General features: G+C 38.1%; 1 protein-coding gene across 2 annotated transcripts; it reads left to right on the top strand.

Annotated features, from left to right (window-relative positions):
• The first annotated feature begins 404 nt into the window (after positions 1-404).
• Positions 405-22,869, top strand: ND-MWFE (NADH dehydrogenase (ubiquinone) MWFE subunit). 2 transcript variants are annotated; one of them, XM_081756831.1, is made up of 3 exons: positions 405-558; positions 13,185-13,271; positions 22,752-22,869. In XM_081756831.1, the coding sequence occupies exons 1-3, from the start codon at positions 460-462 to the stop codon at positions 22,785-22,787; spliced, it is 222 nt and encodes a 73-aa protein (XP_081612957.1). In that variant the 5' UTR covers positions 405-459; the 3' UTR covers positions 22,788-22,869. The 2 variants fall into 2 exon arrangements, with proteins under 2 accessions (XP_081612957.1, XP_081612956.1); XM_081756830.1 differs by lacking the exon at positions 405-558 and adding an exon at positions 4,280-4,517.
• The last annotated feature ends 960 nt before the right edge of the window (positions 22,870-23,829 follow it).

The following is a 23,829-nucleotide window of genomic DNA, read 5'->3' as shown; positions in this document are numbered from 1 at the left end:
ACGTATCCTACGATTGGTGATTTTCTTATCTGTGAAAGGTTATTCCGGGTAATTTCTTCTCGCTTCTATTTGTGCACCCGTACGTACAGCATGTAATCATTGTATAATATAAATCTGAAGCAATGACTTAAATAAAAGTAAACGACAGACACACTACATGTTCACATATGAAGATCGGAATGTTTTGAGCCAATATTCATGGCAGAAACTAGAGTGGCCAATCAGACGAGCTAATTCTAGGTTGTTTTCTCGGCTTCATTCAGTTAATAGGATGAAGATATATATGGACAAATCCTCTATTTTATAACATCCTTGGTTTGAAGATGGGCAAAAGTTCCTCCACATGACGTCACGGACAGGGAGCCAATCAGAACGCTAAATGCGAACTGGGGCTAGCTGTTATTTTGTATACCTTGAGTATAGAAAATAAAAGAAGATTGAAGGTGGTTGAGGTACATCATGTGGTACGAAATTATTCCTGCTTATTTAATAATTGTAACGGCTCTTATGATTCCAACTTACTCCATGTATCACCTTAACAAAGCCGTTCTCGGAAATGTAAGTTGATATTTAAATTTATTTCCTCCATAATTGTACAACTCCTGCTAATAATCTAGAAGGCTAACGATGTCGTAGTGATACCACTCTGATTAGATGATTATCATTAGAGATTGTGAATATTATATTTACATTTAAGAGTGAACTTAGTAATACTTAAACCTAAAATCTGATAATTATGAATTTTTGAGTTGAGTATTGAAACATTATATATGGATAAAAAAGGTACCGGTAGTAAAGAATTTGAAGGTCAAGATTTGCTGAAATCTTTGTTCCTTAAATGTCGTCTTTTCCTTCTGAACGTATTTATGTGTTTAATCGTAAATTGTAACAATCGACCCAGTTCTTAACCTTATTTATGATATAACGTAATTAGTTTGATGGAAGCTTTAGTTTAAATTGTTCGTTCGAAGGGATGCATTCCTGGATTTGCAAATGGCGCCTTTACATGTATAATTTAGGTTATTCGTGTACTGAGAAATAGCACAACATTACAAAATTTGGAATCGAACTTCATCAAAATTAGCTTCTGGGAATTTATGTTTGCTTTACGACGTTAATTTACAAATTATTATAAAGGAAAATATGCAATATTTTCTTAATCACCTTACGTAACTTTTTAAAATCGTTTATAAAAATCATAAAATCGTTTATGAAACAAATGAGTATATTTTAAATGGATTTATTACTGAAATGCTATGGTGAAAGCAAGTATACGAAGCCGTAGATAACTATGTGAGTTCTTGCTTTTTGACTTAACGTCCAACGATATGCCCTTTAGGCTAAAGACACTCAAGTGGTAGAGCATTGGCTTCGCATTCAGGAGGTCGTGGGTTCGATTGCCCCTGCCGATTATCCTAACAGGTTTTCAGGGTTTTCCTTAGTTCTACCAGGCAAATGCCGGGATGGTACATGCTAAACAGGCCCTGGCCGATACCCGGGAAAATAAAATAAATACGCACCCGGGATAAAAGGATATCAATGAAAATGAATGATGATGAAGTTAAATGTTTGTGATATCTCACCGGGAGTCGAACCTAGGATCACATGCACCAAAGGGACACATGCTAGACATTAGACAACAAGGGAGGGCTGTGCAAACATTAAACTTGTAATCCAAATGAATAATTATAAAATAGCAATAAGAAGAGAATATGACATTTCAATAGAGCTCCTGCGTGGCTAAGCGGTCAGCGTATGCGCCTTTGGCGTGGGAGACCCGGGTTTGATTCCCGGAGGGAGCTCTTGTGGTTCGGATTCCACGTTAATCAGTAGGTCCACGTCTAATATAGTCCCCTGCTGAATGGAACATTAAACTCAAAATCAACTCAACGATATTTCAATAAACGTGTTACAAAAAAAAAAGAAAAGAAAAGAAAAGAAAAGAAAGAAAGAAAAGAAAAGAAAGAAAGAAAAGAAAAAGAAAGAAATGCATAAACATTAATTTTTAGTTCTTTTACTAGTTTAAGGGAAAGAATTGTTGTTGCTTTGAGTCATTTGTCAAATTATGGAGGATAGTTTTAAGGTGGATATACTCTCAGAGGGTTCAGTAAATTCGGCCCCTGCTCAGGGGCGTAAATAAGGACCCCGCATTGCGGGGGAGCCTGAAGCCATCAGGGACCCCAAAATCGTGAAGCAGGACGTAGAGAGGGGGCCCCACTCTACGCTGTCTGCGGGGAGGCCCCAAGCCTTTAGTTACGCCACTGCCCCTGCTAAACTTGCAAAACTTTACCAGATTTTGAAGCTTCCTCGTGGGTATTTAGTTAGTAAATTGTCTTCGGCATGAGATACCAATGTTCGATTCCCGGTGGGAGCACGTGCGATTCAGAGTGTACGTATTAAATACTAGGCCTACGTCTTGGCGCTGGAAATGAGCGGTCGAATAAATTACTCTTTTGCTTTAGGAGCGTATTTATATTTTTAATATAAATGAAGCACATACTTGAATTTCTATGCGTTATGAAAACATTATTGTGTCCCTATTTTACAAGTTAATAGATATACATATACGAGAAATAAACCTAGTAAACATTTCACCATCAGATTTTGTTTTTTCATCATACTTTTATCAGCTGTTATTAACGAAACTCATTATATTGTTAGTATTGAAATGTGTATTAATAAAATACTAGAAAACCATTACAGCCATTTCTTGGCCCAGCGTAGCGTAGTCGCTAACGCTCTCGCATTTGGTGCAAGCGATCTCAGGTTCGATTCTCGGAGGGGGCACTCGGGCCAGTCATCCTGAATGAGGTTTTCCTCATTTACACTAGGAAAATGGCAGAGTGATACCTAACATACAAGTCCCAGGTCGCTTCCTTCCTTCCCTTTCCTCGGATAGTGTGATCACCGAGGGACGTCAGCCCTCGTATACATGTCGGACTAACATGGCCTTAAATGGGCCGAAAGCCCAGAAGTCTAATTCCTAATCCTAATTGTGGAACCATTTTCGAGAAACGTTTTCATGTACACCACTAGATTACGCGATTTGTGAAGAAAAAAAAAAACTACATTTTTGCTCATATTCACATTGAGCCACTCTTGACATAGAGGAGTAAAAAATAAATTGAAAAGAAGAAATAAATTGCGGTAGACAGTAAAAAGGATCACGCATTAGAAGTCGACCACTGGAAGAATCTAACGGTAAGATGTCAAGGTAATTACGTTCACCGTTATCCGTGAAGATGTTAACGGATTCACACTTCATTAACAAACTCGACCGTGATAATCGGTCTTGCTATCTATTGCGTAAAGGAATTCAAAAATTCGCTTTCGTTCAGGGCTCGAGTTATTATGTTGAGTAACGAGCAGGATAAAGTCACCGTTGCCCGTTAGTTGCGTAACACGGATTGATGCCAATTCATTTTGCACCCAGACTATGAATGCATTTCATCATATTAAAGCAATATACTACTATTTCTTCTAGGCATATTTCTGGATTAGGAAACTAACCGCCGGAACTGTTCAACTAATATCCCCCAGAATTAATATAAATTAAATAGCGATCATATATATTCTTATACAGGACTTGTTCTTTAGCAAATAGTGTCCCAGTGCAGCCCCTTCACATTTTGACCTTCCAGGACAAAAATTCTAGTAGAAATGCTATTACACTGAGAAAAAAAAACTCTTGCAAGAACCCCATTCCGTAACTATTTGCGTCAATGCGACGCAGAATTTGCGTTTTAAACAAATCTTTTGAGTTTTACGTCCCATGTTTATGTTGTTTACGCTAAAGGAGACGGTAATGAGTATAAATAAATGAAATGGTGCAATGAGTAAAGTGTGAGGAAACGGAGAAATCCGGAGAAAACTCACGTATACGGTGTTTGTCCACCACAAAGTTCGCTTGGCGCGAACAGTTCGAACCAGGGACCCCACGCACTAGAGAGAACGCTATACGACTGAGCCACTGTGGCCCGTTTTGCCTTTTAGTTTCCGATAATAGGCATAACAGTCCCAAGATGATGGTTCATCATTTCTAAATATTTTGAATCCAAAGATGAATTAGAAATAGTAAACTTGTTATTTGTACTGTCATAGAACGAGGTATGTGCTAACTGTCTACACACGGACGACGGACGCATTGAGTAATAACACATTTTTATTTATATATCTCTTTTCTTCCAATTTTCATGAAGGGAAAGAACTTTTTAAAATCGTTGTTGTGGAAACATCATTTATGTGTCGACCTGGCACTACTGTTTTAGTTGCCATTTACTGCTCCACCTGGTGATTGCAATCTGAAATACGAATACGATAGCAGAAGCAGATCAAAATAATTTAGGTGCAAGGAATTGAATGTGGAATAGTTAACATTTAAGAGCAGATAAGCTCAGAAGTCAGAACTTTTCTTCAGAATGTGGTATGAAATCCTTCCTAGTGCAGGAATTATCGTAGTTGCACTAGGTGTACCCTCAGTTGCAATGTATTATCTCAACAAACTTGTTCTTGGAAATGTAAGTTTCGTTTTGCTATATGCTTTCCATAACAAGGGAATTATTAATATAAACATACCGATCATTTTGTAACACTTCAACTGTTCCAATGTGTATTATATTCTGAGTTTGTCTAGGGCACAAGAAGTTTTCACAGGTGCAAAGTAACATTCTGTAAATAACAATGTACGTTGCCTTTGTACTTAAATGAAGCTGAGTAAATTAAGACGCTAGGTGATAACGTAGCGTTGTATTTCTGAAATAGGGTGAACTTTACAAAGCCCACTCGTCATAACTCAATGGTGTAGGTAGTACTCTTGCGCATTGGCACTACTTTCGACCGAAAAAATACACTGCCATATTTAAAACAAAAACATTCGCACTATGGCATTTCAGAAAAATAAACAAAATACGCAATTAAGAGGAAACAACGGAACAAGTCTTTACTTTAGGCAAGGCAGTGACAGGAACCCAAGCCTGAGCCGCAGTCTCAGTTCCAGTTCAGAAAACAACGTGCCCTGCGGAGCTCTAACCCGCCTCCACTCGCTGACGCTCGCTTCCCAATACTATGGATCAGGAAATCACTGCCTTCCCAAAATAAAGAGTTACCAACAACGGATGGCGATTAGTATCTACTCTTAAGTCCATCGACGGCTCCGGAACAGTACTGTGACATAGTGAACCATTATGTACGACCTTGTTTATGTGTATACCTACCATCGCTAACGCGCCTGCTTCCTACGAACCCACCATCGCTGCTGCTCGGGGTCCCCTGCTGCATTCGTGTCCTGACTCGGTTAGGTGGCATTCGTCCTTTTTAGTGGCCAACTAGCACGAGTTGGTTTTTGTTTCGCATTATGGTTTTCATGCCATACGTCCACACTGTATTTATACTCATTACAATTACGAATAAGGGACCGTAATGACTACTAAGTGAGCCTAACAAGTGATTTAGGGAGAAACTAAATAGCCTAATACCCGAGAAAGTAGCTATAAGCGGCACATACTATTCGATATCTACAAAGAGTTACTGTAGCATGTATTATAAAGTTTATCTTAGGAGCTGAAGTTTACAAAGCCCGTTCCAGCTTTAACCTGGTGTTCTAGATAACTCCTTTTCAATGGAGTATATGTGGTAAAGTTTGTCTCCGGGGCTAAAGTTTACAAAGCACACTCTAATTATAACCCAATCAACAAGTAAAAAATACGCTTGAGGAGGAAGGGCGATCTCTCCCTTCCTCCACAACTGTACTACAGCGAAAGATAGAATACTACTTACGGCAGTATAAAAATGCGGAATCGAATAAATCAGCGTGATAAAAGAAAAAAAAAAAAAATCGCAGCACGCATCAAGATTTGTCAAGCAAGCAAACAATAATGGCGAAAGGCACACACATACCAAAACTATTTATTTATTTATCAACACAACAGGCGTTACTGCCCAATTGCATTGTCTACATATGGACTTCATAGTATTAGAGTATAATGTAAATCTTGAATACAAAAAATTAAATTATAATGAACCTGATTCTTGAATAGAATATTAAATTAAAGTAATACTTTTTTTTCTTTTCTTTTCTTTCAAAACACTCGATATTAGGTTTTTGAATGACTTTTCTGCACAATGAAATATATCTACGTCTTCAAAATCCTTAATGATTTTGTTGTATGTAGCACAAATTTTCCATGTAGGTGACATATTCAGTGCATTTGTACGTGCCTTCCTGCAGTAGAATAGGCCACTATTTCCCTTGCGTGTTTTAAAGGATTGAACCTGGACCATTATTTTTGTACTTATCTGTATACAGTCTAATTTGTTGTGCAAAAGTCTGTGTAAGAAAAGGAGATCGTTCAACGTCCGTCTTTGTTCAAGTGTCTGAAGTGTAAAGTTATCAAGTATATTATCATACGGTTCGTATTTTGGATAAAGTCCTGTCCTCTTGTAAGTGAGAAAACCTCTGAATTTGCTTTGTATCTGCTCTATTTTTTGACTGCGTGTATTCCAGAAGTGTTCCAGGAAGGCATATTCAAGTTTGGGTCATACGTAAGATAAATAAAGCACGGCAAATTTTTACTTTGAGCCAAACAGTGACTTCAACCGATTCATGTGATCCGATTACAATTACTAACACAGTGAAAGTAATGTACGATGTTAAGAATTATACTATAAGTACAAGGGCTACAATGTTACTAAACATCAATTCAGGTGAAGCGGTGACTATGAATTTTCAGATCTAAATGGGGGCTACCGCCCCCCAAACCCTCCGCTCAAGTACCATAAAAACATCCAAAACAATAATAAATAATCACACCACTACTATAAAGCTAAGATAAGAAGGGAAAAATTAAAAAAAAAAAAAAAACACTCGTCTCTAATCATAAATCAGTGCATGACAAAGAAAAAAAAATTACATCTCAACAAGACAATAGGACAAGCAGCAGCAAACCAAATACTTTGCCTAATACTCAAATGCAAAACAAATCAAGAATAAAAATAATATGAATTAAAAAAAGAAAACACTCACCATTTCGCTATAGGAGAACACTCATGAATAATGAACTCATAACTGCTGATTCCACACACGAAAAAATAAGATACCAAGAACACATGCGCAATACTCAACATTACTGAAAAATGTTCCTTTCCGCACACACGTCATTTTATTAAACCGAGCACACTTGCTATTATTACAAACAAGAAACCAATAAACGTCCACTTTTACGATACGTCGAAAATATCTTCAGCTTTAGACCACAACTATGATAGGTTTTCTCTAACTCAATTTAACCAATTCAGTTACGCGCTTCCCGCATGCCACAAACAGCAGCGCACACATACATTCACACAGAACATGTGACATCACACTAACAAACTACCATATGACTACACAGACACCTAGTGGGAAAAATATGAACTAAGACGTCACACCAAAGGCACGAACAGTTCCAACAAGTGACTCACGCACATACAGTACCAGGAAGTAACTGAACCTATAAGAACCGATTAAAGTCACAGTTGGAGTCAAAGTAAAGACTTACCTAAAGCACTTTTTAAAGTGTTACCATTTGTAAGTTCTTTGGGCGTTCTGATATGAAACCCAAGATTTCTATATGTATCCTTGGTAATATATACCGTATGATGCGAAAAGTTTAATTTTTTGTCAAATATCACACCTAAATCTTTAATTGTCTCTGATTTTTTTAAATTTATGCCATTGATCGAATAAGCAAACTTATACGTTTTTTCAGGTCTACTGTATGTCATGGTTTTACACTTATTACTATACACTACAACCCTTATTAAAATTGTAGTACACCATTTTAGTATATTAGTCATATCCTGTTGCAAGAGTAAACAGTCATCTATAGATTTTACATTTGCGAATATTGTTAAATCATCTGCAAAGAGTAATTTATGAGAGTTATAGATATAAAATGGCAGATCATTAATAAATAATAAAAACAAAAGAGGTCCAAGATTGGATCCTTGGGGGACTCCAGAATTTACATGAAAGCTTTTAGTTTTAAATTCTTTATACAGAACGGATTGTCTATGTTCACTCAAGTAGGAATTGAAAAAAGTTATCACAGGGGGACTGAAATTGAAAGAAGCAAGTTTCTGAATTAGTATGCCATGATCCACAGTATCAAATGCCTTTTTAAAATCCGTATATATATTACATCTAACTGTCCATTATTATTCAAGGATGGTTATGAAATTTGAAATGATGGTGAGATTAGTTGTGGATCTCTTGTGTAGGAAGCCATGTTGATATATTGAAATTGAAGATTTAACATGATGCATGACCTGATCATAAATGACACTTTCAAATACCTTTGCAATTGTTGGTAATATAGCTACTGGACGATAGTTTTCTATGCTATTTTTTTTTCCGGGTTTCGGGACCGGGCATATTATTAACTCTTTCCATATGTCCGGAAAAACATTTGTCCTTATTGAGAGGTTAAATAAGGTATATAACGGATATTTCAAAATATTACTACAACCCTTCACAATATAAGGTGGTATATTATCAGACCCAATTGCCTTATTCAGTTTCAGTTTCTTTATTGCATTCTCAATATGTCTTGTACTAATCTCCATGATATAAAATAAGTTCTGATTAACCCGCCGGTTACACCTTAAGATTTAATGGCCTTTATCCTTAGACATCTTCAAACTTGCCCCACATTTACGGCAATCAATTTCCTGTCACAACCATTACAAATTGAAACCATGATACAAATTTGTCAGAACACAAGGTACTTAAACCAAAGCCGGGGGTGCGGTGGCTCAGTGATAGAGCGTTACCTCCGGTGCTTGAGGTCCCTGGTTCGATCCCTGCTCGCCCCGTGTGAACTGTAGTGGACGAACACCGTGCTCAGGGTTCTCCCGTTTCCTCCCACTTTCTTCATTTCACTCATTTCTGATTATCACCGTCTCCTTTACTCCAACCGGCATAATCGTGGGACGTTAATCTTAAAGATTTAATTTCATTTCATTTTAAACCAAAGCAACGGGAGGTGTAACACACAGCGCGCTCACATTAGAGGTCACATACAAGAATACATACTTGTGCTATACGTCATATACAGAATCAAACGTTACTTAACCACTTGCAGAAACTAATAACAATGCCATCTGTTGATCACCAAATTAAAATTAAAGTAAACAAGTACTACTTTTCTCTGCGGAAGAAGACCACTGGAGCGTGTATTGTAAAGTTTACCCCTGAAATATACAGGAGATAGTCCACTAAAAACTTAATGAAGAAATTTGGGTGTGTGAAAAGAACAGCGTTAAAAAAATGTACGTTTTGCGAGACCGAAATTGGTACCGTGAGAAATAAAACTCTGCAGGAGTATAGTACAGTATAACAGAGCTCACTTCCCACATGAATCAGCTTACTCTTACTTTCATCCATCTTGTTGCAGCAGACAAGAATGTATAAGTATCGCGGTGGCTCAGTGGTAGAGCGTTCACCTCCGGTGCTTGGGGTTCCTGGTTCGATCCCAGCTCGCGCCGTGTGGACTTTGTTGGGGACAAATACTGTGCTCGTGGGTTTTCACAGGGTTCTCCCACTTTCTTCATTCCACCATTTCATTCATTTCTCACCATCACCGTCTCCTTTAGCCTAACCGGCATAAACGTGGGACGTGAATCTTAAATATTTCATTTTCATTTCAATATGTAAGTACGTATCTACCAGTGTTAATCTTAGTACGTGGGATTAGTCGCTTTAGTGCTAATCTCTGCGCTTCCCAGTTACTGGTCTTTCTTTAAATAGGCGCTGACGGCAGAGTCATTGTTTTCAACATTGCCAATCTCTTTTGCAAAGTCCTTGTTTTCCAGAGTACATTGACAATGTCATTTTCCAAGACAGCATTTACATCGAAACCGTAATCTAAATGGTACTATGAAATCTAGGGAGTGAAAAAACGCGACCTGGTCGAGGATCATATCTGAATATTCGTGTTATATCGTAACGATTAGATAATCCAGTTCCTTGAACACCTACACGCCTTCACGCTTACGATCAATGCCTCCATTTGTCATGCTTCTAAATCATCGCGAGCAGAACAGAAATTGTGGGACACTCCATATGGTTTGAATATGTGAGTTCGGTCGCACGGTGGCTCAATGGAAGACCGCTTATCTCTGGTGCGTAGAGCCCCTGGTTCGATCTCCGACCAAGTAAGTTTGTGGTGGACAACATCGTGTTCGTGGATTTTCTCGGGTCTTCCTCCCACAATGTCATTCCACCAATTCATCCATCATCATTACTTGCCTTAATCAATGCATGTTTTATTTTGGTTGTTTACTGGTTAAGATGCTTAAAAAGAACGTTAAGGCTACCGTATATTATCTTTCTTTCCATATATTATGTTTACACTTATATTCAGTAATTGCGAATTGAATTCGCAAGATCACGGTGACCGCGTTCGCTCTTAGGTGCTGGGTGAACGCTAATATTGTACTGCTACTAACCAACTGCTACATTTAAGAAACATTTTGCACAGAATAGCATAAATATTGGTAAATTCCTGATTTTGCGTTTATTCTAACATAACGTAATAAAGAAGTCTGAAACGCCCGTAGGTTATCAATTAAGAAAAGGAACATCATTTAAATTTTAGTACTAATCAAGTACGAGTGATTTAAATTTAAAGTCACCATTTTTTTTAACCGTGCTTTTTAAGAAGAAAAATGGAGGTCCTGTGTTACATGTTCGAAGCAGTTTTTTTTTTTTTTTTTTACTCATCTGCATTAAGGGCAATAAGAATTTGGTAGAGCAGCAACTGAAGTTTTCGTAGAAAACAGGGCCGGCAAAATCTGTCATAACTATATTATTTAAAATAAATATTTCTTGTTGGAAACAGACTTCATAATAATTATAGTTAAATTTACAAGCTGACCTATTTGAATACTACATTCATAAATCATGTTTAGGTCACTTTAGTTTAAGGTCACATGGACAGTGGTAAAGCAAATTCCATCATGAATTGCTTGATTGTTGTCAAATACAAGAACTCAGTTGTCGAACAGTAGCGAACACTTGTTCCATTTTGTTAGTTATCATAGTTCTGATATGAAAACTAGTCTTTTCTTTGTCACAAACAAGTTCCTTATTATTGAAGGTGAAAACAAGCCTTTCTTAAAATTTCTTAGAAGATGTAGAAGGAAAATTAAGAAGTAAAAATAAAAGAGGTAGTTGCACTGGAATTGCAAACTGATATATTGAGGTTGAAAGTCGGTATTGAATTCTACAAGAAAGATTATCATCTTTCCTCCGAAGGTATCTTTGCTTTATCTTTTACTAATATAATAGATTATTATTTAAAGAAAAAAAGGACAAGATTGTATTTGTAGTGTTTAGGCCTTTCTGAGTACGAGTGTTCTTTCCTTCCCCTTCGTTGTTCATGATGGGGATAGCGCACTTAAAATCGTGGCTTTTGAGATTTGTTCTTTCTGGAGAAAGGGGTGGGGCAAATTGCCTAGGGCCGGCCGTGTTAAAAAATACTCCTTTGATGATGTTCTCAGACATAATAGCAAACGCATTATGGGAAGAAAGGATAAAAAATTAACCATGCGCAATATGTTTGATTGAGAGATGTATATTTAGAGGAATCCAATAATAAAAGGCAAACATCTCAGTTTGTGCGTAACGCTAATAGATGTCGTTGCTTGTGCCTTCCTGTGACGACGCTAATACTTAGTGATTTAAATCAATACAATGTTGTGTGTAACTACCAGGTGTGTTAGTTGAAGTTTGCCGGTTTTACCGTTAAATGTCTCTAGCAATATGTATACCTGTCTATGATGCGGCATGTACGTCATTTGTTTCAGTAAACATTAACCTTCAAAGCTACACAAGTCTCATTCGGCCAACAGAATAGCGTCAGAGTTGTTTACCTCAGTGAATATGGCGAGTTTCGTTCCAAGTAAATCGCATTTGCGGCATGCATTGCTGTTCTTATTTCATCAAAAGAAAAAAGCAGCTGAAGCTCATCGGTTGCTGGTAGAAACCTACGGTGAACATGCTCCAGTGATTAGAACATGCGAGACATGGTTTCGTCAATTTAAAATTGGAGATTTCGATTTGACAGACAAGGAACATCCCGGTGCAGCGAAAAAGTTCAAAGACGAGGAATTGCAGGCGTTATTAGACGAAGACCCAACCCAATCGCAAGCAACATTAGCACAAACACTAAATGTGACTCGAGGAGCAATTTCCCAACGTTTAAAAGCCATGGGAAAGATCCAGAAGTATGGAAAATGGGTGCCATAGCAACTGACGGATAGACAAATGGAAAAGCGAAAAACCGTGTGTGAAATCCTGCTTCAACGGTTCGAAAGGAAATCATTTTTGCATCGAATTGTCACGGAGAACGAAAAATGGATTTATTTTGAGAACCCGAAGCGAAAAAAAATCATGGCTTGCACCTGGTGAAGCCGGCCCATCGACGGCAAGGCCAAATCGCTTTGGCCGTAAGACAATGCTCTGTGTTTGGTGGGACCAGTGTGGTGTGGTGTACTACGAGTTATTAAGACCTGGTGAAACAGTGAATACGGATCGCTACAGACAACAAATTATTAATTTGAATCATGCGTTGATCGAAAAACGGCCGGAATGGGCCCGAAGACATGACAAGGTTATCATGCAACATGACAACGCGCCGTCTCATACCGCTAAACTGGTGCAGGACACATTAAAAACACTTAATTGGGAAATATTACCGCACCCGCTGTACTCTCCAGACCTCGCTCTGTCGGACTATCATCTTTTCGCCTCGATGGGACACTCACTTGCAGAGCAGCACTTCGCTAATTTTGAAGACGTCGAAAAATGGCTCGTCGAATGGTTTGGCTCGAAAGAGAGAAAGTTCTTTTGGGATGGTATCCATGATTTGCCTAAAAGATGGGCAAAGTGTGTAGAATCCAATGGTCATTACTTTGAATAAAGAAATTGTGAGATTCCCTGAATATTCAGTGTTTTCTGTCTCGAAAAAACCGGCAAATTTCAACTAACACACCTGGTAAGTGCTTAAATAAATGCATAAATGTTAGTCTGGGATGCTTGATGGACAAATGTTGTATGTAAACAGAGAGACCAAAGCTTAGGGAAAATAATTAGATTTCTAACTAAAGAAAATTATTGTTAATTATGGAATTTATTTCTCTCATAGCCTTATCGCCGAGAATTGGGTGATATCCATCGGATGAAGTTTTATATGAGAGACTTAAGGCTCACAGGTCATCCATACAAGTGTAATGTAAGTCTTTTTTGTTTATATTATTAGTAACTAGTCGAATATTGCTAATGTTTGTATTGATTTAGGCATTCGTTTTGTTAATCTTCACACCGTGCATTTTTCAGCGACTGGCTTGCTGCTTTCTCCAGTACGGCTTCTTAGAGGAATTTTACGTTGCTTGTAAAATTAAATAGAGGTAACATTCTCGAACTATATAATTAAATATTATCAAAGCTATCGTCACATTTACTCACAATGTACTTTGTTTTTAAAACAATATACTGAAACTAATGATCTTAATTTTCTTCCGATATCTCTTGTATTTCCTACTCTTTTTCGAGTTCAAACTCAAGAATGAAAGCTGGGAACATCTAAACCGTTGAAAAGAAAACTAAATATTAACTAACTAACTAACTCTATGGCTTATGGAACCCAGAGGTTCAATGCCGCGTTCACAAAAGCTCTCCACTGACTTCTATCCCATAGCCAACTGGATCCAGTTTCTACTTTATATTCCTATCTCTGCGAGATCCATCTTAATATTGTCCTCCCATCTGCGCCTAGGTCTTCCTAATGGTCGTTTTCCCATTGGATTTGCAGTCAAGACTTCGAAAGCGTTTCTATTTTCTTCCATCCTAGCTATATGACCTGCCCACCTAAGCCTCCTAGACTTGATGACCCTAACAATGTTTGGTAAACCGTGTAAATTAGGTAATTCCTCGGTATGAAGTTTCCGCCATTCCCCATTCCTGTTCCTCTTGGGTCCGAATAAGATGCATTTTTAAGATCATTACATCATTAATTCTTTAGCAACGGAGTAAATTCAGAGTGAGAAAGAACATAAGTTTCATAATTTATTGTACAGTGCAGGAATGTTAGCGGTAATGTGATTCTTCACTCAACGTACAATTTCTTTTAATACGTACTGAAGAAAGTGACAGGCTGGTCATTGAAACGTAGACGGTGCAAATTAGTAATACGGGAGTTTAAGTGACACAAACAAAAACACACGAAAGAAACGTTGTTCAAGTTAGTTTTAGTTATTAGTTAAATGTATTTACCTTAGTAGATCTTCTTTAGTAATTTTAAGCCAATACTTCGATAACTAAAAGCTTTTGACGTTGAACGTAAATTCGGCGTAAAGCCGAGATTCCTTCTGGTTATATTCCTGTTCTTTCTTCCTATTGTTCTCCTGGCTGTATGGTTAGCGTTGGCGCGGGAGAGCTGGGTTCGATTCCTGTCGGGAACTCATGTTCGGATCCCATTTTAAACTGTAGATCTACCTCAGGGGTAAAAGTGGATCTAAAAAGGTAGGGAGATGCATTACGTCACGCCGTCCCCCGTGGCTATCTTTGCCCATTGATTTTTTTAGGTTGTGAGCGGACGCCCCAGATGTCTGGAAGTGTGGGAACAACGTCCCCCCGCGGTCTCCCTCAATTTTACCCTGTCTACCTGCCATATAGTCTCGGTGCGGAAGGGAACGCTAAACTCAAAATCCATTCCTATTGTTTCTCAACATTCCTAGTTTAGTATCTGTTTACGTTTTTTACTACACCATAGAAAAAAAATCTCAGTTTAACGTCCCATGATTTTGCCCTTTAAGCTGGGCAACTATCTGGGATATCTGGAGCCAAACCCAAACTATCACGTAACTCAATATGATGTGCTTAGTCCGTAGAAAATACGAAAACTCGATTTAGGTGCCGTTCAAAAATTTTGTGGCCCCTGATCCAAAAATGCATGAAAAGATCCAATATACAGAAGGTTGGTCGAGATTTATGGAAAAGATCTTGTGTCCCTTACGCTAGGGCGTAAAGCCGTATTTCCACCAAAAGTTGTGCTCAATATGACGACCCTGACTATAAACTATAACCCGACACCGAAGTTTCCATTGGAGTAGGCTTCTGTTCAGAGAAATCTGATCAAGTTTGGATCACTCCTCCTTACAAACTTTCTACAAGCCAGTCAATGTGCGTGGGCGACGTAAGGAAATCGCTCGCTTCAAACACCCGAAAACACAAAAGTCCACTGGTGCAGCGTCGGAAGACTTGACAGGAATATTTGAATATGGGATAGCGTGGATTCTAGTTTCACGCGCTTTGCGGGCCAAGTATGTTGGAGCTGTGTGGCTGGCTGCTTTGTCTTGATCGACACCTCACCACCATACAACAACGGAATATGCTGCCGATATAATAGCTCCAGAACGTATTGTTGATAGTATGCTGCGTTAATTTTTACATTTCGTGCAACTCTATGCAGGGGAGGTTTCGCTTTATGACAAAAACCTGCAACCACCATGAAGCCACGGGGAAAACTCGGCACGTGCGGACCCAATTGGCATGGTTCTTGGCATTCTTTGAATGATAGTAAATGGCTCGAACCCACTTGGAGTTTGACAAATAGATCCAAGTCTCGTCTAACGTGACCACATATTTCCATTTGTCACCAGATGAATACCGTTTAGACCCGTTTGCAATGGATCCTGCGTTCCCGGATATGTTTGTCTGTGAGTGTGTGAACACGTGGCTTACGCTTCACTTGCAGGCGTAAATCCTGGCTGATTATCCTCTGTACAGTTGATTTGTATCTTCTAACACTACTAGCAATGTCTCTTTGTGGCGGCGGATTTTCCTGGGTCACAAACTTCTGTATTTGTCGAACCACATCCATTGTACGTTTAGGACGCGGGTGTTGTTTTCGTGCCACTGTGTACACACCCGCTTCCTCTGGCTGTGAATTTTTGTTGCGTTTGAGTACATTGGCAATACCCTTCTTGGAAATGGTGAAACCCTTGCACGAACACTTTTTTATAATTGCACTGTAGCTGTATCCGATGTCCGAAAGAGAGGTGATGTACCCTCCCAGAATAGGTCAATTTTGGAGGTATTTTACACTCGGAGCACTTCACTTCCTGCTACCGAATTCTCCACACAGCTGGTTTCTGATTGCTCTGCTGTGCTTACTGTCTGTGCGATTCTAGCGCCACTGGCGGACGTTCCACTTCGTTTCCATAAATGGGCACCGATCTTCTGTATTTCCATAAAAAATTTTCTTGTGCATCTTACATCTGGAGAACTACATATAGTGTAGCCAAACCCAAACTATCATTTAACTCAGTATGATGTGCTTATTCCGTAAGAAATACGAAAACTCGTTAGGGGCCATTCACAAATTTTGTGGTCCCTGATCCAAAAACTAATTTTTGGCCAAGATCGCAATCATTTATTATTATTATTATTATTAATCATTTCTAAAGTTCTTGTTGAAATTTATATTACGTCGTGTACAGTTACATTCACTAATATTCTTGTATATTTTACCATATAAGCAGTATTATTTTTAAAAGCATTTTACCGGAACCATGTACTCACACTTCCATCATTCCTACTTCCACACATACTCTAGTGGTTCAAACCCACATGTTTCAGATTTTCGGAAACAATTCCGCATTCTGAAGTTGAGGGACCACTTTATCAGTCATACAGTAGTTACTTTCACTCTTTTAAATTAATTTCGTCTTTCATCCATTTGTTGCATGTTGGTTCGTTTTTTATATGAAAATAACTAGGACAAGGTGGATTTTAGTTAAAATTTCCTCTCGTTTTCAGTACAAAGCGTTCCTTCATTATTGGTGAAACCGTGTATGGTACTCAGAACCTCCAATTTTCTCATAACTCTGTTCGTTGGTTAATATGTCATTTATATTGATATTTTCTAATTTTGCTCTAAGGGACTCAAGCCTTGGGTCAGGGCTCCGGCGGCTCAGTAGTAGAGCGTTCACCTTTGGTGCATGTGGTCCCTGGTTCGATCTCAGCTCGCGCCATGCGAACTTTATGATGGACAAAGACCGTGTGCGTGGGTTTTCTCGGGGTTCTCCCGTTTCCTCCCACTTTATTCATTCCACCATTTTATTCATCTCATCATCATCATCATCATCTCCTTTAGCCTAGCCGGCATAATTGTGGGACGTAAAACTCAAAAGATTTCATTTCATTTGTTTTTTTTCAAGTCTTGGGTCGGATATATCTTGGGAAAAGTAAACTTTATGTTCTGGGGTCCCAATGGCTCCACAGTGGCAGAGAGGCGTCATACTGAGTCGCAACCTGTGTAAATTGCTTCATATAAACTATGTCCTGATAAAAACTGTATGAGTCCATCATTTGGTTGAAAATGTTTGTTTCTTTGTACAGAAAATCTTTCTGTAATGTTAGGTGTAAGTTCATACGTCCATCTTCCTCTCTTTTGAGTTTCCCATTGTTGTTGCCAAGTTTCTAATGCTAAGCCCCTTGATATTGTTTTTGTCGACTTGATCTTCCATTATGTCGGTTCCTCGGATTTGTTCCGCTTTCTTCATGCGGTATTTAATTGCTTTTTCTTTAATTTCCAAACTGGCCGGAGTAATACCCACTATAGTTGTGTGTGCTGGTGTAGAGATTTCCCTATAGGCGCCAGTGAGTCTTAACAAAATTGTGCGTTGTGCAGCGCCAGTAATTTCCTGTTCCTTTTTATTGTTTAAAAGGAGGGCCCAGACACTAGTTCTATAGCCTAATATTGAGTTCAAGATAATATTATATGTTGTTATTGCCCTTCTTGGTATATGAAACCATGCACAAATAATGAAAACACATAAAATACAGACACGCTCAGGACTTCTAATAATCTACTTACATGAAAAATTAACCCACTCATATTTCAATCCACGTGTTCATCATTTTTGGGGCCGCGATGGCTTAATGGTAGAGCTTCATCTCCGGTGCATGGGATCCTTGGATCTATCCCAGCTCGCGCCAGGTGGACTTTGTTATGGACAAGCACCGTATGCATAGGTTTTCTTGGTGTTCTCCCGTTTCCTCCCACTTTCTTCATTCCTCCATTTCCTTCATTTCCCAGCCGCCATAACCGTGGGACGTAAAACAAAGATTTCATCCCATGTCATTTGTGTCTATCATTTAATCTTTGGTTTCAACGGCGACATCAGTACTGCGCTACCCAGGTAATTCCGTTCCTTTTATTTTCCCTGTTGTTTTTATTTTTCTGTGTCCTGTTCTTATGCTCCGTGACCAAGGCTCCATTGGAGAGTCGAAAAGCCCTAGTGGTATTCAGGAATTCCATAAACCTGTAAATACAATAAACATAAAATATGCTCCTCTTGAGCATGACATACCCAGTCATTTGTTGCAGTGTTACCATATAAGAAGTCCAACTATTTCCTGTTAACGATTTGAAGAAATATCAAAAAAATTTTAATGAGTATTATAGTTGCTTTGTCGACATTGTTGATTTCGTGGTTTACCATGTTGAATTATATAATCCCATTGCTTATCTTTCATACCACTATCCTGATTTAGTTTGGATTCCTTGTTTTAATAAAATATGATTTATTCATAATTATTTTAATTTATGAAAACGCCTACAAAATCGAAGGACTCTGCGATGTTCTAAAAGGTCTAAAGAACAGAATAGTGAATTAGGACTATTGGGGAACTAAAAGAATATAACCAAGTGGAATCTTGGTTTTTCATGGAATTTTCATCCCTTGTCAAAGATAACAGTCAATATTTACCGAAATATTGGGTTAATAATGAAAAAAGACGTACCAAGATAAATATATTTTATTTGATTATAATACATTAATATACAAATATAAACAAAAAGAGTGAATACGTTAATGAACTTACCCTCTGTTGGGGGGCTATTCAATTATAAGTGAAAAACTAGGGATGGGGCAAAAGAAAAATCTCCAAAGAAAAGACTTTTTTTCAACCGAATCCCGTTTTAGCTTTAGAAAAACCGATTCGGTTTTTTATCCGAAAATTTGAATTTTTACTAAAACCAGTGTGATTTTCGCCCAAGCCGGTATCCTTTCTTGTTCTTGTATAGTGTTTCCGGAAAATCGTCGAACCAGAACTTGAAGCATCAGAGTTGAGTTGAGTTGATTTTGAGTTTAACGTCTCGTTCAGCAGCGAGGCTATATGAGACGTGGACCTACTGATTAACGTGGAATCCGAACCACATGAGCTCCTGCCGGGAATCGAAGCCTGGTCTCCCACGCCAAAAGTCCGTACGCTAACCGCTTAGCCACGAAGGAGCTCTTTTGAAGCATCAGAACTTGTCAACCATAAGTGCGAATGAAATAAAACTGTCACGCAGAGAAGGCCTGTCTATATAGATATTTTTGAGATATAAATTATAGGGAAGGTAAGGAAGGGAGTAATATCTGTTTCCACTTAGTGATTTTTCATGCTTCCGTAAAAAAAAGAAAAGCAACTTCGGATGTTTCTGGCATTCATGAGGACAAATGGCCGTGGGTAACAGTTTCATTTCATTCACACGTACGGTTCGAAAGTTCTGTGTTCCAAAGTTTGGGTTGCGCGACTTTCCGGACACCCTGTAGTGTTCACTTTCAAATAAGTTAATGAAGAACCAAAAAGTTTGCTAAAAAACTGAACCGTGTTTAAAACCGAAACAAGGTTTTGATAGAAAACCCAACTAGTTTTGAAAAATCTGTTTTCGTGCCTACAACACAGAGGAAAGTCACACTGGTGGAATTTCTTCCTGTACAAATAATGGATAATTGGAGAGTGAAAGGCTGTGGATTATAATCCTCGAGGATCTGGTAATCGGGATGAGGTATTATATTTCGGTAGTGATTTTGATCAACATAGCGAGCTGCTAATGTTTCAAGATGAGAAGTCGATGTGTGCATACAGTAAACAAGTTGGGCTAGTAATTGAAGGGATTAGAGGATGATGATGATATGTTACGCTTTTCAAAACGATAGGTTCTAGTGGTTTATGAACGTTATGTGTTACTCTTGCTACAGAACACATCATTTAAGGTTGGTGTAAGCGAAGTTTTGCCGATAGATGTCACTAGTCTTCTTATCTAATGTATTTTTTACCTTTCACGAAAATTCACGATTTCTTTACAAATTTCAACCTAGATACTTCAAATTCTTAGAGAAGGAACTTCATAACCTATCAAAGGCAACAATCCATGCCGATTTTTTATTTAGAATGTTCTTCATTGTTGAAACAGATCCATTGTTAAAAGTTTGGATATCCATTTCAACAATGAAGAAAATTCTAAATAAAAATTCGGCATGGATTGCTGCCTTCGATAGGTAATGAAGTTCCGTCTGTGTAGTGACATTTGTCGGCGAAACTTGTCCCTTGAAACCAACCTTAAGTGAATTCTCGTCCAGATAAAGAGATGCAGAAACGATTAAGGCTATATGTTACACAGGCGAACTTGTGACCTGAATTTTCTCTAAACGTACAATTTGTTACCTCTTCCTCCATTCAACCACATCTTGTAATTCTTTCAATTTTAATGTGATATGCAAGTCTCTGGGCATTATGTTCCGAAGTTTGCAGCCTGCTTTAAATCGCTATCAGCACTCATCAAACTATAAGGCTGTGTATCAGGCTGTACCATAGCTGAAGAAACGTTTCATTAAGTTTTAATAAGGACATTGGATTGTAAGTCGAAATAAGCCCAACTAGTGCTTGAAAATATTTTGAAGAGTAGTTTGCAGTTCAAGAGTATATATATATATATATATCCATCCATCCTTTTGGGTCCTCGTCTGGAGATGCGAATTGCACTATGTGGCAACGTCGTAAATAAAGAACCGTAGAGTAGATCTCCGTTCTAGTAGTAGTAGTAGTAATAATATATATAAAGTTACTAAATAATTTTATTGTCCACTTCACGAATTTCTTCAAAGTTACAAACAGTCAAAAGTGGCGTGGCTTGCAAATATTTTTCTTGTAAATCTTTCAGGATAAATTAAGTACAGTAGGCGCTCTTTAGTTCATCTCACTCTGTAATATGGTACCGATCGACCCACTCGCGTTTTTTTCAGATGGATTTTAACAAAAGCGATTACTCTGCAGAAGTAATAAATGTATGTGTGTAATCCGTAACGATTTTCTTGAAGAAGAGGTCTGAATCACAGAAGCAACGTGATGTCAGAGAGACATGTTTTAAACATTGATGCTCACGTTATTTTTCTTGCTATAGAGCAGCTTATTACAACTTACGAGGGGCTCAAAATAAGTTATCTACCTAGACAGGAAGGAATGCAGATAGGCTCACCTGGTCATCACTGTTCTTCGTTGTAGTCTCCATGGAGGTCTATCCATCGTCGAAGCGAAGAGAAAAAAATAGTCCTTGTCGTGGCCTGCAAACTACTAGGAAACAATCTGTAGGACTTCGTTGTCCGACGAAAAACGTTGTCCCCGCAGGTATTTCTTCAGGTCTCCGTACACTTCCACCAGTCGCTCGTGGATCTCCTTTGGCCCCTTCCCTTCTTTAGTGAGGAACTCTTGATGAGCGAGCGGTGCTCCAACTTCTGCAAATTCATTGTTCGCGGCGTCACACAAACACACTGCTCACAGCCTTTGCGTTGCTCCGACCAACCTCAAATTGTGTAGCGGGGTTCCCCACAGTGGCCTTGGCGTGCGTGTCATGCGTCATTATGCTTCGCCTCTCATTCCCTTCCTGTCTAGGTTGATAACTTATTGGACGCCCATTGTGTTCATTTCTGTTCTGTACTGTGTTTATTAAGGTTGGTGTAAAGAAACAAGTTTTGCTGATAGATGTCACTACGGTCTTGGTATCTCTCTCATGTATTTTTTACCTTTCACGAAAATATACAATTTCTCTTACGAATTTCAACCTAGAGACTTCAAAGTTTTAGGGGAGAAACTTTATAACCTATCGAAGGCAACAATCCCTGCCGATTTTTCATTTATAATTTTCTTCATTGTTGAAACAGTTCCATTGTTAAAGATTTGGATATGCATTTCAACAATCAAGCCATTTCAACAATGAAGAAAATTACAAATAAAAAATCGGCATGGATTGTTGCCTTCGATAAATTATGCAGTTCCTTCTTTCAAAATTTGAAGTCTGCAGGTTGAAATTTGTAAGAGAAATCGTGAATTTTCGTGAAAGGTAAAAAATACATGAGAGAGATACGAAGAATGTAGTGACATCTATCGACACAACTTGTCCCTTTACACCAACCTTAATACAAGTATATTCAATGTTTGAATTGGATTTTGTGCAGAATAACGAAATATTTTGTACACACTATACATATCTGTGTACTTTCAGAATGTGCGTAAACAGAAAATGCATTTTCTAATCGTTTGCAGTTTTATTTGGAATGATTTATCTTGTTTTCGTTTAAACCATATTCAATAATCAGGCATGGCTTTGCTCCCGAACGTCTCAGATTAAGGATCCTCTACTGTAGTTTAATTACAGTTTTGTGTTGAAGCTGTACTCTACTGAATCAGTTAATTCTCAAGTTACTGACAAATTTCTCCAAAGGAAAACTTGTTACAACTTTTTTGTTTTACATTGCAGCGTTAAAAATAAAATAAAAATTGTAGTTTTTGAAGAAAAAAAAAGCTATCTGTTGTTTCGTGTACTGCTTTCATTTTTGTCGCTTGTAAAAGTAATGTAATTCATTTTCTTTTTTCTTTCCAGGGAATAGAATCTATCCCAGATGCCCCAGCTAAGTAATAAGGAAGTTGTGGAGTTTATTGTGTATATATTTTCAGTTTCTGTAATACTTAAGTCAATAAATAGAAGTAGTGGTCTCTGAGGTTTACTTGGTATTATTTCGTTACATTAGAGATACAGTTATGGAGGGTTATAATCTGGTATTAATTCACATATACAGGGTGTCCCGGAATAAAATGGTAGTATAAAGGATTCTAAGTAAAAAAAAGTTCTTGAACATGGGTCTTATTCTCAATGGTTTCAGAACTATGGATTGTGAACCATGTTTGACTTTGTCGCTCATTGTGGTGGACAAACACCGTGTGCGTGAGTTTTCTCGGGATTTTCCCGTTTCCCCTCCATTTCCTTCATTCTTCATTATCACCGTCTCCTTGAGCTTACAGGCATAACCACGGGATGTAAAATTCAAAGATTTCATGTCTTTTCTTGTTGGTTATTGCCCACCCTATAGTTATTCTACAGAGATGAGGAATAGCACATTTGAAAGGCCATAGATGGTCTTTCCAATGGTATGCATCATTCGGCAGTAGTGTCTTCGGTAGGAAAGTTAAGGAAATTCAATGGCAACGCTGATTCCAAATTTTTCAAGACGTCACTGCCACATGTTGCAATGCAGGTCGAAAGGCCATTCCATCACGTTTGTAACGCAATATGTCTCACCTGTGTAAAGTAACTACATGTTAATCAATAAATGATACACAACCTGTAGGTCGCAAACCGTTGAAAATAGAACTCCTGTTCATATAAGCTTTTTTCTTTTCTTAGAATCACCCATAGTATAATTTTCCAAAATATTGCTACTTCCTCTCGGCCCACTCTGTATACATTAGGAAAATAAAAGTATATGGCTTATTGTGTTGGAAGGGTTGTTTCTCTCAAGAGGTTTTACCAGTGCTACTTTCATCGGGGATACAACCAGTACTGCATACTCAAATTCCAGTTTCGGAAAATATACATTTTACCTTAATTAGTTTTTGCTCGACATCTTTGAAATTCTACAATATTCCGAAGCGTTTAACGAGAAAAAAAAAAAAAAAAAGAA

Source organism: Thermobia domestica, chromosome 4, assembly GCF_964235325.1.
Source record: "Thermobia domestica chromosome 4, izTheDome1.hap1.1, whole genome shotgun sequence".
NCBI lineage: Eukaryota > Metazoa > Arthropoda > Insecta > Zygentoma > Lepismatidae > Thermobia > Thermobia domestica.
This window is presented reverse-complemented; position numbering and strand designations above follow the sequence as displayed.